At 47.8% G+C, this 12,228-nt stretch overlaps 1 protein-coding gene across 4 annotated transcripts in view; it reads left to right on the forward strand.

Moving 5' to 3' along the window:
• OXSR1 (oxidative stress responsive kinase 1) overlaps nucleotides 1-12,228 on the forward strand; it is a 99,656-nt gene that overhangs the window by 57,260 nt on the left and 30,168 nt on the right. For all 4 annotated transcript variants that reach the window (XM_078152070.1, XM_020970558.1, XM_078152071.1 and 1 more), the window contains exons 6-7: nucleotides 3,433-3,542; nucleotides 8,458-8,559. In XM_078152070.1, coding sequence (XP_078008196.1) covers nucleotides 3,433-3,542; nucleotides 8,458-8,559 — 212 coding nt within the window. The remainder of the gene's footprint in view (nucleotides 1-3,432; nucleotides 3,543-8,457; nucleotides 8,560-12,228) is intronic.

Consider the following 12,228-nt stretch of genomic DNA (forward strand, 5'->3'; position numbering starts at 1 on the left):
ATGTGTGGTGGAACCGGCTGTTTGTGCTGCTGCCAGGTGTTTCTGATGAGATTCAAATAATCATGGCTGTGAATTCACCTCTCCGTTGAGAAGAAACTACATTTGAGTCAGATCTCCACAATTGAATTTTTCTTTTCCAAGCTTCGTCTCACCCAAGGAAGCTCTGAATTCAGATCTTGCTGACTCCAGGCCAGGACTTTGTCCCCTGGCCCACCAGCTGCTTCAGCACAGTCAGGTGGGAAGCTCCAGGGAGGCTTGCCAGCCCCAGGGAATCCCTCTGCCATGTGGACTTTGTACTGGTATCTTTAGTGACCCTGAGAAATCCCTTTGAGCACGAGCCTTTCCATTTCAGCCTTATTTGTTATCACCACTCAGATCATCTAGCAAAGTTCAGTATCGTCAGATCTGTCACGGAGTTTTGTATCGTTTCTAAATCTCTGCTTGGAAGACAGCAGGGATTTCAAGGCTGGGTTTTACTCAGTCGAGTCATCCTTTTTTTGGTAGTTACTTGTTAAGACGTAGCCACATTCTGTGTTCTCTCGATGACTCAGTAGGTGGTCTGCTGCTGGAACCTTCTCAGCAAGCCTGCCCCTCTCCTTTTCAGGAAAAGCACCCTGCAGGCAAGCACAAGCTCTTCTCCAAGATTTCCTAATGATGAAGAGCAGGCTTCTAGTGGGCACTTGCTTCTCTTCCTCTGTGCCCTTGTGTTTCTCTCGTTAGTGAATCGGAGTCATCTTCGACGTGGTGGCTAATTGATAATAGTTGGCAGCTCTTTGTTCCTGTCCTCAGAGGGCATCCACTTTCAATTAAATGATGGTCGTGGTAAGGATTGATAGAGATGGAAGTGCTCTGAAGCTGTTTTTCCGTGACTTGGTGTTAATCAGTTCCATACTGACATTATTCTAAGGCTCTCCAGACTTTAAAAATATCTATTAAGCTGCACGCCAGTTTTAGTGCCTATGTGTAGATTTGGCTTTGAAGGAATGAAACAAAAAGATATTCTGTATTCTTCATGGAATTGAGGGTAAGAGCATTGAGGTAACAAATTTTGTTGTTCAAAGTAACAACTTAAAAAAAACCTATACATAATAATAATAAAGTGTCACTGTCTCGATTTTCCTCTGGACTTTCAGTGTGGAATCACTGAGTGCACACTAGACTCAGGAGGCTTGGGTTTGATCTCCAGATTGATGCTGGGTGACCTGGCAAATCATGTAACTGCTTTGTACCTCAGTTTCCTTATCTGTAAAATGGGGGTGACATCACTACTAGCATAGGGTTGTGGTAAGCAGAGTATTCGGTAAGCATTAAAGCAGAGCCGCCCTCCAGGACGCCATTATCATTCTCTGTGAGGTTAGGCCAACTCCTCTTATCAGCGTTCCCAGTTGTTTAATTTCCTGAATACTAACTTTATGCCTAATTACATTTTTATTATTATTAAAGCTATCCCAGGGTCAGCTAGGTAGCACAGTGGATAGAGCACTGGCCCTGCAGTCAGGAGGACCTGAGTTCAAATGTGGCCTGAGAAACTTGACACTTACTAGCTGTGTGACCTTGGGCAAGTCACTTAACCTCCATTGCCTGCACAAAAGGAAAAAAAAAAGAAAAAAGCTATCCCTACTGAAACTAGACGATGTCTTTATTGTGGTAAATGCTCTTTCCTAGTTAGGCAGATGAGGCTACATAGTGCTTAGCACAGGGCCTGGCACATAGCAGGCACTTAAATGTTTTTTAACTGATTGGTTCATATCATAACTATTTTGAGATTTAAACATTAGTGTATATTTTTGAGGCTATTCACTAGACACATAATAGTCAAAAGGAGATTTCAATGAGAGGAAAACAGCTGTAATTGGAATTTTACAGTGTCTTTAAAACTTTCATTCTCTGAGTATTGGGGGGGCTTTTTTTTTTTAGGTTTTGTGCTTTTATTTGACGTAGTGGGCTGCTTCTGAGAAAGCCCCCCCACTGTTTAGATCGATATTTGCCATGAGCAGGCACTCACCAGTCCCCCAGCTGCTCGTGCGTGGAAACTTTGGCTCTGTTTCTGACGTGGGCCGCTTGCCCCTCCTAGGCAGCCTGGCACACACCTTGTGGGCAGAGCAAGCTGAAACTACAGAGCAGGAAATAGACTCAGGAATTTTTGCCAATTTTAACTTTGTTCGGGGTTGCCTTCTTTCGAAGCCTGTCCTGAAATGTAAGATGCAGTTGGGTGAGAAAGAGATCTGCTTCGTTGCTTCGTCTTGTCTGTCCCGGAGTTAATTGTCTCACGGCCAAAGCCGGTGTTCTGTGCGGTTGAGTGGCTCAGAGGGAAGATGATCTGGTCTTCTCAGTAAATTTGGTGCTTTGGTTTCTAAAGCCGGCTGAGGCTGTGTTTCATGTGAGCAGAATGTATGGGAGAATCCCAGGAATGAGGGTCCCGAGCCCAGGCAGCATCTGCTTCAGGGCTGTGTAGGCAGCAGAGTATGGCTGGAATGGGCTGCTTGTGCTGAGGCAGTTCTCATAACTCTCGAAATGCTTTTTGCTATTAGAAGCATGTTTTTGGTCACACTTTGATTACATTGCTATTTTCTTTGGGAACAAAATTGTTCTCTCTTTTTGGGTTGTGAAGGTATCATTAGTGTTTTCAGACTCACTAGAAAATCTCTTCGGTTTGTTCATTTTTAAAGAAAGTGCTCGAGTCCCTGCTGGGTGCGTGCCTTGGCACGATGCAGTGGGAGACCACAGATCACAAGGCACTAGCTCTGTTCCCCTGGAACTGGCAGCATAGTGGAGGAGGGAGACATTGGAATCACGATACAGGATAAAGTGCCCAGCTTGAGTGGTATCAACAGCGAGTGTGTTAGGAGGTCAGCTGAGGGGGATAATGGGTGGGGTCCAGGGGATTTAGAAAGGACTTCTCTGAGGAAATGGGCCTGAGGTGGCCTTTTAGGGATGATTAGAATTTGATTTGGTAAGAAGCAAAGCCTGAAATAAAAGGGTGAACTAAGTGTGGTTGTGAGAGCAGGATTGCTGTTGGGGAGCAGTGGAGGCCAGGTCGGAAAGATGGTGGTGAGTGGAGTGAGATTTCCGAGGGTCTCGCTGGCAGGCTGGGGAGGTTGGCCTCGATCCCATGGGTAATGGGGAGCTCTGGATGGCGCTTGTTTGGGGAATTGAAGCTGGCACTAGCGTTCAGGACAGAGTGAAATGAGTCGGGGAAACCAGGCAGAAAGTAGATGGCGACTCAGTAGGTGAGTGAATTCTAAGGTATTGAGAATTCATTTCTGGCTATTTTAAAAACTTAATACTTGCAGCATGGATGTTTGACAAATTCTCTTAAAGTCCCACATTTAGAAAGTGTGGCACTTTAATTTGTGGTTTGGGTTTTCTCTCCGTGCCTGGATTGGTCAGTGGTCTCTCTTGACATGCTGTGGTTTTTTTCTTCTATTTCAGATTTTGGGGTTAGTGCTTTTTTAGCAACTGGTGGTGACATTACCCGAAATAAAGTGAGAAAGACCTTTGTGGGCACTCCTTGCTGGATGGCACCAGAAGTCATGGAACAGGTAAAATGCACGTTTTATACTTTGGAAAAAGCAAGCTACTGTTTCCTTACGTAGCTAAGTCAACACGCACATTATGTGTATTTTAAACAGTTTGGTGTCCTGAGGTGGCTTCACGGACTTTCTAGCCATCTCAGGTATCGGGGTGGTAGCACTTTGGGCCACATTCTTACAAATTCAGCTGCAACAAGCATTTCTTAAGTGTTGGCTGTGCCTAAGGCACTGTGCTGGGAACATGGGACACCTCATGCACAGAGATAAATCTAGAAGGACAGTGGAGGAGGGAGGGAGCATTGACGGGTCAGGAGACAGCCATGTCACACAGTCTCAAAGGCCCTTGGAATGCAGTGCAAACCTGAACAGGATTTCTTGTGTAGCCTTTACTTAAAGACCGAGAGAGAGAGAGAGAGAGAGAGAGAGAGAGAGAGAAGGAAGCCACCACCCCGAGAGCAGCTGAGGCTACTCTGGGGCAGCTGTCCTTACTAGAAGGTTCTTCTCAACCCCCAGCCTCGATCTGCAGCCTCTCTACAGCTTCAATTCAGAGCCGCTAGCTCCTTTGGGGCTCAGTCTAACGCATCCAGCCCTTCTTCTCCAGCAGAGCCTTCCAGATCCTAGCGACAGCTCTCAGCTCCCCTGGGTCTTCTCCAGGCCAAACACCTCCAGCTTTTTCAGGTGATCTCGCTTGGCGGAATCTCATGGCTGGCCTCCAACCTGCTGGGCCTCCTGCAGAAGCTCTCCCGCTCTTTAGTGACCTTTCCAGCTGTGGCAGCCGGAGAGCAGTCAAGTCCTTCAGCTGGGCCCAGCTAGGCCCGAGAAGCAGCACAGGGGTGTGGCAGAGGGGCCACGCTGGGGTTTCACGTCCTCACTCTGCTGTTTCTTTTCTGTTTTGTGAACTTTGTATTTGATTGGCTTTTATGAAGTCTTTCTGGCTGTCCCTTGGTTTTCGTGTCACCTTTGTTTCCCAGTCTTTCTCCAGTGAGCCATCCCTTATAATACATAAAAAAAGAAAAAGAAATTTCAGCAAAATTAATCAACACATAAATTAAGTCTCCTGTGATTCTCAGTATCTTCCATAGGTCCTCACCTTTGCAAGCAAGGGAGGGGAGGTGTGTATTCTGATACTTCTTCTCTGAGGTGATAAAAAAATAAAGAAAACCCTGAGAAGACTTAGATGAACCAATCAATTAATCAGCCTTTATCACACACTTGCTATGTGCCAGTCACCGGGGATACAAAGAGAGGCAAGACGCAGTCCCTGACCTCAAGGAGCTTACAGTCTAATGGGGAAGACAACAAACAAATATATACCAACACATTATATACAGGATGAAGAGGACATAATTGACAGATGGAAGGAGTTAGAACTGGGGATTGGGAAAGGCTTTCTGTAGAAGATGGGATGTTAGCTGGGCCTTAGAGGAAGCCAGGGAGGCCCCTAGTCAGAGTGGAGGAAGGGGACAGCCAGAGCCAAGAGATGGAGTATCTTGTCCATGGAGTAGATAGGAAGCCAGTGTCACCGGATTGAAGGGTGTACGTTGAGGAGGAAGGTGTAAGAAGACTGGAAGGTAAGAGGGGGCTGCCTCACAAAGGGCTTTGAATGCCAGAGCATTTTGTATTTGTTCCTGGAGGCAAGAGGGAGCCAGTGGAGTTTATCGAGTAGGAGAGTGACGTGGTTGGATGGAAGATGTGCTGGAGTGGGGAGAAACTGGAGGCCAGCAGACACCAGCCCCCCACCCAAGCAGTTATTGCAGTAGTCCAGGGTGAGGTGATGAGGGCCTGCCACAGGGTGGAGCAGTGTCAGAGCAGAGAAGGGAGTGTGTTCGAGAGATGTTGCAGAGGTGAAACCGACAAGTCTTGGCCTAGATCTCGGGGATGAGAGGAAGAAGGCCAGGAGAAGAAGCAGAGGGGAAGAGGCAGTGCCTTCCAGGCCTGAGGACTGGCTGGGCCAGAGGCATTGGGAGATGGCTTAGTGACACACTGGTAAAGGCCAGCTTGTCCGGGACGCAGAGGACCAGAGGAGTAATATCCAGTGGGCCTGGGAAGAGAGACTGGGATCAGGTCCCGGAAGCCTGTGAAACTCATGCTGTGATGGGGGAACTCTGAGATCACAGAGGAGCAAAGGTTCCAGCTTCCAAGCATCTTGGTTTGTTAAGCTAAGCATGCCAGTTGCATGACAGATTTTGACCAGGCCTCCTCAGCTTGGCAGTGGACCCTGAATACAGGAGGAGGCAGATGTTTATGCATTAAAAGAAAACAATTAACAGGATAGAAACCAGAATACAAGATTAGGTCATCTGATTTCTAATTGGAGAAGAGATTAAGGACTTTCCAAGTTGGGAGGAGGAGAGCAAACATGTAATTCCTCGAAATCAAAAAAAAAGGTGTCCCACTCCCCCCCAAGTGTCTGTGTTTAATCAAAGGAACAGGGAAATAGTAAGTGATTGACCAGTATGGGGCCAGTTTTCAGATAAGACCGATAGGTTGCTTGACATGTGAAATCGTGAGAAAACTTGCACCAGTCTTCGGATCTGACTGGATTTCTGGTCCTTAGTTAAGGTCTTCAAACAACAGCTAGAGGTGGTCAGCTTCTCAGCCATGCAGGAATAGGTTCACACAATGCAATAAAGTTGTTTCACAATTCCCATAATTGAATGAAGTTTTCTTACAAGACAGACATTGGACTAGACCCATAATGGACTAGAAAGGGAACTGAGCTGGGTTTAGACTTGAGTCACAAGATGGAGTCAGTGTGATTCACTCAGTCACCACAATACCGAGGAGTTTATTTGATCCTGGAAGCAAAAGGCAGCTGCTGAAATTGATTGAGTGGGGAAGTGAAGTGGTCAGATCTTTGTGTGGCAGCAAGTGTGTGAGATGGACTGGGATGGGAAGCTGTTTGAGGCAGAAGACCAGTTAAGAAGCCATTGTGGTGATGGAGGGGAGAGGTGGTGATGGAGGGGAGAGGCGATGAGGGGTCGTTTATGAGAGATGCTGGGGAGGAAGAGCCAGCAGGGTTTGGCAGCTGGTGGGGACGAGGGAGAGGGATGAGTCAAAGACGATGTGGAAGCCTGGAGGCCGAGGACAATAGTGAGGCTTTGACAGAAATAGGGAGGTTTGGAAGAAGGATGGATTTGTGGCTTTGGAAATTCCTTCCAGATCTAAAGCTGGATTCCAAATAAATGAGAGGGTCTGCAGAGTCATTCATAGCTGCGGTGGCGTGTCTATTTGATAATAAAAATTTTGGCATAAGTTGGTGGAGGAAGAAATACGTAGTGGGCCTTTCTGTAGCCTCCTGCCTCAGCATCACCTGATATCACCAGATAACGAAGACTGGTTGGAAAATGGTCAGTTAAATGAAGACTGTAGGAGTGAGCACATGCGAATACTGAGTAGATGTCAGTCTGAGCCTCAGAAGGTGATTTCCCAAGTTCTTTTTCTTTTTTTTTTAAAGCCCTAATGATTCTTTCATTCATTTTTTAGTACTTTATTTTTCCTCAGTTACATGTAAAAACAATTTTTAACATTCTTTTTAAAACTTTGAGTTCCAAATTTTCCCTCTTCCTGCCTCTGCATCCCTCCTCCCATTGAGAAGACAAGCAGTCCCATATAGGTTATACATGTGTAGTCATGCAAAACATATCCATAATAACCATGTTGTGAAAGAAAACAGACAAATAAAACTCGAGAAGAATAAAGAAAGTAAAAAAAAAAGTCTGCTTCAGTCTGTATTCAGACACCATCGGTTCTTTCTCTGGGGATGGAGTGCATTGTTTATCCTAAGTCCTTCAGAGTTGTCTTGGATCGTTGGATTGCTGAGAACAGCAAAGTCATTCATGGCTGATCATCTTATGGTGCTGCTGTTACCCTGTACACAGTCCATTTCGCTTTGTATCAGCCCATGCAAGTCTTCCCAGGTTTCTCTGAGAGCATCCTGCCCCTCCTTTCTTATAGTACAATAGTACTCCATCATAATCACACAGCACAATTTGTTCAGCCATTCCACAGTTGATGGGCATCCCTCAACTTCTAGTTCCTTACCCCCAGAAAAGAGCTGCTATAAATGTTTTTGTACATGTAGGTCCTTTTCCTTTTTGTTTTTTATCTATTTTGGGATACAGACCTAGTAGTGGTATTGCTGGGTCAAAGGGCATGCCGCGTGTTTTTTCTCAATGGAAATTACTGGGAAGTAGTGTTAACCACAGGTTGAGTGCATAAGAGCAGGTAGCAGCTGATCCTGTTCGAACTAGAAAATAGATTTGGGCTCATTTCATTATAATAGCTGACCTACACTGTGATTGGTGTGAATTAAGGGACCAAGACAAAAAGGTCCAGCCTATATGCCTTTACTCTGCCTTTAAGACCACACACTCTCGTGAGGAGGGGACCCAGCAGTGCACTCTCTAAACCAAGGGTCGGGGGAGGGTGGAACACAGAAAAGAACGAAAAAACTCTTTTCTGTCTCTCCCCCCTCCTTCCTCTTCACTTTTTCTTCTTTCCTCTCTCCCTCTTTCCTCTCCTTCCTCTCTTTCTCTCCCTCTCTCCCCCCTCCCTTTCTTTCACTTCCTCTCCTTCCCCCTCACCATTTCTTCTCTCCTCTCTCTCTTTCCTCATTCCCTCTGTCCCCCCTCTTTCTCCACCCCCTTCCTCCTGCCCCTAGATTGTTAGGTTTATTTTTATCCTTTTTTGACTAGGAGCAGAGAAAGACTCTTGCTCCCAGTTCACGCCTCTTTTAAGGTATTAGAGGGTGTAGACAGTATCTGCAGAAGGAAGCTCACGTAGTCTCCAATTCATTTGTGCCCTGATTTTGCAGTTATTTCAATCCTGAAAGCAGAAGGAAGACCTTGGAAGAAACCTTTGACTTGTTTCATCTGGTTCCATCATGATCTTTTTCCAGTGACATTCCTCTTCTTATTTTTAGGTCCGTGGTTATGACTTCAAGGCCGACATCTGGAGTTTTGGAATCACTGCCATCGAGCTAGCCACGGGGGCCGCTCCCTATCACAAGTATCCACCCATGAAGGTGAGGCCCCTTTCTTTGGCATCGTAGCCATTCTTAAGTGGCCCCGAACCTCACATCTGGCTAGCACAGAGCTAACCCCGGGACCGGTGTCAGCTGGTCAGGGTCAGATGTTCTGAGTCAGCCTCGTGTCAGAAGCATGCCCAGTGACTTGTGCTCTTGGTATGTGGCATTGCTCATCTTAAATAATTTACCTTGCAGTGGAGCTCCCAGATCTCGGTGAAGGTCCTTGCTTGCCATGATCCGTGGGCTTGGTTGGAAAGATGGAGTCCAGTCTGTAGCCCGTCCCACACTGCACAGTGGGGAGTGTGCTTTTCGGTTTGGGGCTGGAGGCCACCCTTTGCCTGGTTTCTCCGGAGTGGTCTTGCGATGGACAGTTGTTTGTCCCAGCCCTCCCACAGTGATCTCATTTTGATGTCCTTTACCCTGCACTTGGTGGAACATATGGTCCCTGCTCTTGAGGACAAGAAGTGGTCACAGGGGTTGGTTTGAGGGCCAGTGAGCCAGTTTACAAGCCTGTAGATACAAACAAATAAGGGCATCATACCTCGGTAAAGATGACCAGGAACATGACATCTGTTGGAGCATCTGTGGGAGAACAGGCACCTGATACATTGTGGTGGCTGTGGGTTGGTCTGCTGTACAAACTCACTGGGAAGTCTACCCACAAGGTCATTTAAACTGGGCCCCCGGCTCGATGGAGTGTTCCTGCTGCCTGTCAAAGCCACGCCACGTGGACAGAAGGTCAGGAGCATCTCCTGAGAGAGACTGAGGAGCGAAGGAGGAGCCCGTCAGTCTTGTTTTTGTGCCAAAGGAATGCTGGAGTGTTGGGCCTAGAGTCAGGAGGACCTAAGTTCTAATCTTTATCATCTGTAAAATAGGGGATTACAAAGTAAACCGACTATCTCAAAATACAGTTCCCCCAAACATTTAACAAACAGAACAACAAAGTCCCTGCTCTCACAGTGTTTTGAGACACACGGTTAGCTAAGTATGCGTTAGCTGCAAGCTGTTCCTTTAAAATCTGCGGTGGGAGTAATAGGCCTCTCTTTTGATTTCCCTGTTGTCCAGTTTTTCTGAAAATGTGACAGCCCTGTTCCTTAAGAGAGCTGCTTTATATAAAACAGGACATGAGACTGAAGAGCACACTCACTGTTGATAGAATGAAATAAAGAATTCTCTTTATGTATTTTGCTTTTTAAGAATAGCTTGAAGCCAGTTGAAGCCAAAGCACTGGTTGCCACACTGGCTCCAAGCCTGGCTCGAGAGGCTGATGCGGTAGTGAGGCTGCCTCCCTCCTAGCTTTACCTGTACAAGTAGAGGGCAGACTGGGCTCAAAAGCTGCGCCGCCAGGGCAGAGAGCCAGGAGTTTGAGTGGGCTTGAAAGCCAGAAGGAGTCAGGAGGACAATGCAGCTAAAAAGACATTAGAAACTTAGAGTTGTTCTTTTGTGGGAGGGGTGGGGGGGGTGGGAAGGGGGCTCTAGACCTGTGATTTCACTGATGGAGTTCCCAGTGAGAATTGGCTCTGTCCTTGCAGACTGTTCTCAGCTCAGAGTCTTATGAGGCAAAGACAGGGGGCAGCAAGTCCACCTTTCACCTGGCTGCGTCCTCCCCCTTCGCCAGCCTGATTTATGGCCTCAGGCCAGACCTTCCTCTGATCTCCTGCCTTCCATCTCCTGTTGCTCATGGAGCTTGAAGGGAGGCTACTAGAGCCTGTGGGGTGACTTCCTTGTGGGCCAGCAGCAAGCACCTCCCACCTCCTCCTGGCAGCTTGATTTCCCAGCCTGGGGGTGGAGAGGCTGTGGTGCAAGGAGGATAAGCTTTTCCTCTGACCTCAGGCCTCCCTTGAGGGAGGAGGAAGAAGAGGGTCAGTGCAGAGAGGGGCTTCCTTCTCGTGCTGTGCTGGTCCTCCATCCCTCTCCTGCTGCACCTGTCCCTGCTTAATCTCCAGCCTTCAGAGGGATGAGGAGTACTGCAGCAGGGCCTTCCTTCTTGTGCTCCACTTGTCTCCAGCCCCATCTGCAGAGGAGAGGCCCCTTCCACTCGACCATTCCCACACCTAGGCATGCCCTACACATTCCAGGGATTCTGAACCCTGTAGATCATCATCGAAACTTCAGTGTCCCTCACCTGCTCCCCAGTTCCTCATTCCCATTCCCCCAATCCTCCCATGCCAAAGATCCAACCAAATATCACCCAGCCCTTTCACTGGGCCCTCTGGACTACCTGTTCCATAGGCAACAAACTTCCCTTCATCTTAAGTCTTTTCATCTCGACTCCTTCCATCTTCTGGCTATTATGGAAACCTGCCTCCCCTGACAACCCAGCCTTGCTGGCCACCCTTCCCTCATTCTTCTTGGCCCGCTGGTCAGAGCAGAAGAGTTGGAATGCTCTTGCTCCTCATTGCCCCTTCAGGGTTCTCCCAGTGACCTCTATCACTCAGTGACCTCTCCTTTGAAATTGGTGCTGTTCATCTCTACCCTCCATTCAAAGTCCTGGTAGCAGCTGTCTGTAGACCTTTGGGTCACTCCCTTTCCTCAGGGAGTACTATACCTGGCTCACGTTTTTCTCCCCAACTCTTCCCTTCACACATGCAGACTTTAGTGTGCGTACCGAAACTCCCTTGAACACCATGACGCTACTCCTTCACCCTGCCGCAGCCACACACAAAGATGGCCAGACTCTCCATCTTGCCATCACCTGCAGATGCACCACCTCCATGTTCAGAATGTAGAGGGCAACAGCGTCCTCCCAGGCCCTCAGGCTCCCACCCTGGGTGTCATCCTGGACTCCTCACTCTCTCTCACTCCCCATGTCCAAGCTGGGGTACTCCATGCCGCCCTCTAGGGGCAGCGTTAGGAGAATCATATTGTCCAGAATAAGGGACATCCCAGTGCCCTGCCCCCTCTCTGCCCTGGTCACAGCACAGCTAGAGGAACGTGCTTAGTTCTGGACGTCACCATTTAGGAATGACAGTGAAAAGCTAGTGTGCATCTGTGGAAAGGGGACTGGGATGGGATGGAGATCAGCAACCTTGCTTGTTAGAAGGAGACTGAAGGAGCTGGAGATGTTGAGATCACAAAAGAGAAGATTTCAAATGTTTGAAAAGTTGTCCTGGAAAAGAGGGCTTGGACACGTTTTGTTGGGCACCAGCGGACCTGGGGCCAGTGAGTGTAGAATTTCAGGAAGATAAATTTTGTCCCAGTGAAAGGTACTTTCTAAAAAGGCATTGGAGTTTCCTATAAGCAAAGGCCTCCAATTGAAGGCCAAACAGCAGCCTATGGGATGGACTAGAGATAAGAAATGGCTCAGTCTTTATTCTCCTTCCATCTGGGAAAGGTGAGGCCTACAGAGATGGCGGAAAATGTTAGTTAGTTACAGCTTGGCTCACGTTTTGTTGACTTGTTTCAGCCGGGATTGGCCTTTCCTGATAAAATGCCTTCTTTCAAGATCTTGCCCAGCTGGCCCAACAGATGACTGAAAACATCTCTTATTTTGAGCTGTCTGAGCAGTCACCTTACCTTGTTACCTGCCCCATTTCCCCTGCCCCACCCTCACAGCCCTGCTGTGAAGACTACCTGGGCCCCCAGAACCTCTTCCCAGGCCTTGACTCCTACTTCCCCAGACTCCAGGAGCCAGGCTGCTCTTAGTGCTGTAGTAGTCAGCCGCCT

The sequence above is a fragment of the Phascolarctos cinereus genome, unplaced genomic scaffold (assembly GCF_003287225.1).
Source record: "Phascolarctos cinereus isolate Bilbo 61053 unplaced genomic scaffold, phaCin_HiC Scaffold_4;HRSCAF=312, whole genome shotgun sequence".
NCBI lineage: Eukaryota > Metazoa > Chordata > Mammalia > Diprotodontia > Phascolarctidae > Phascolarctos > Phascolarctos cinereus.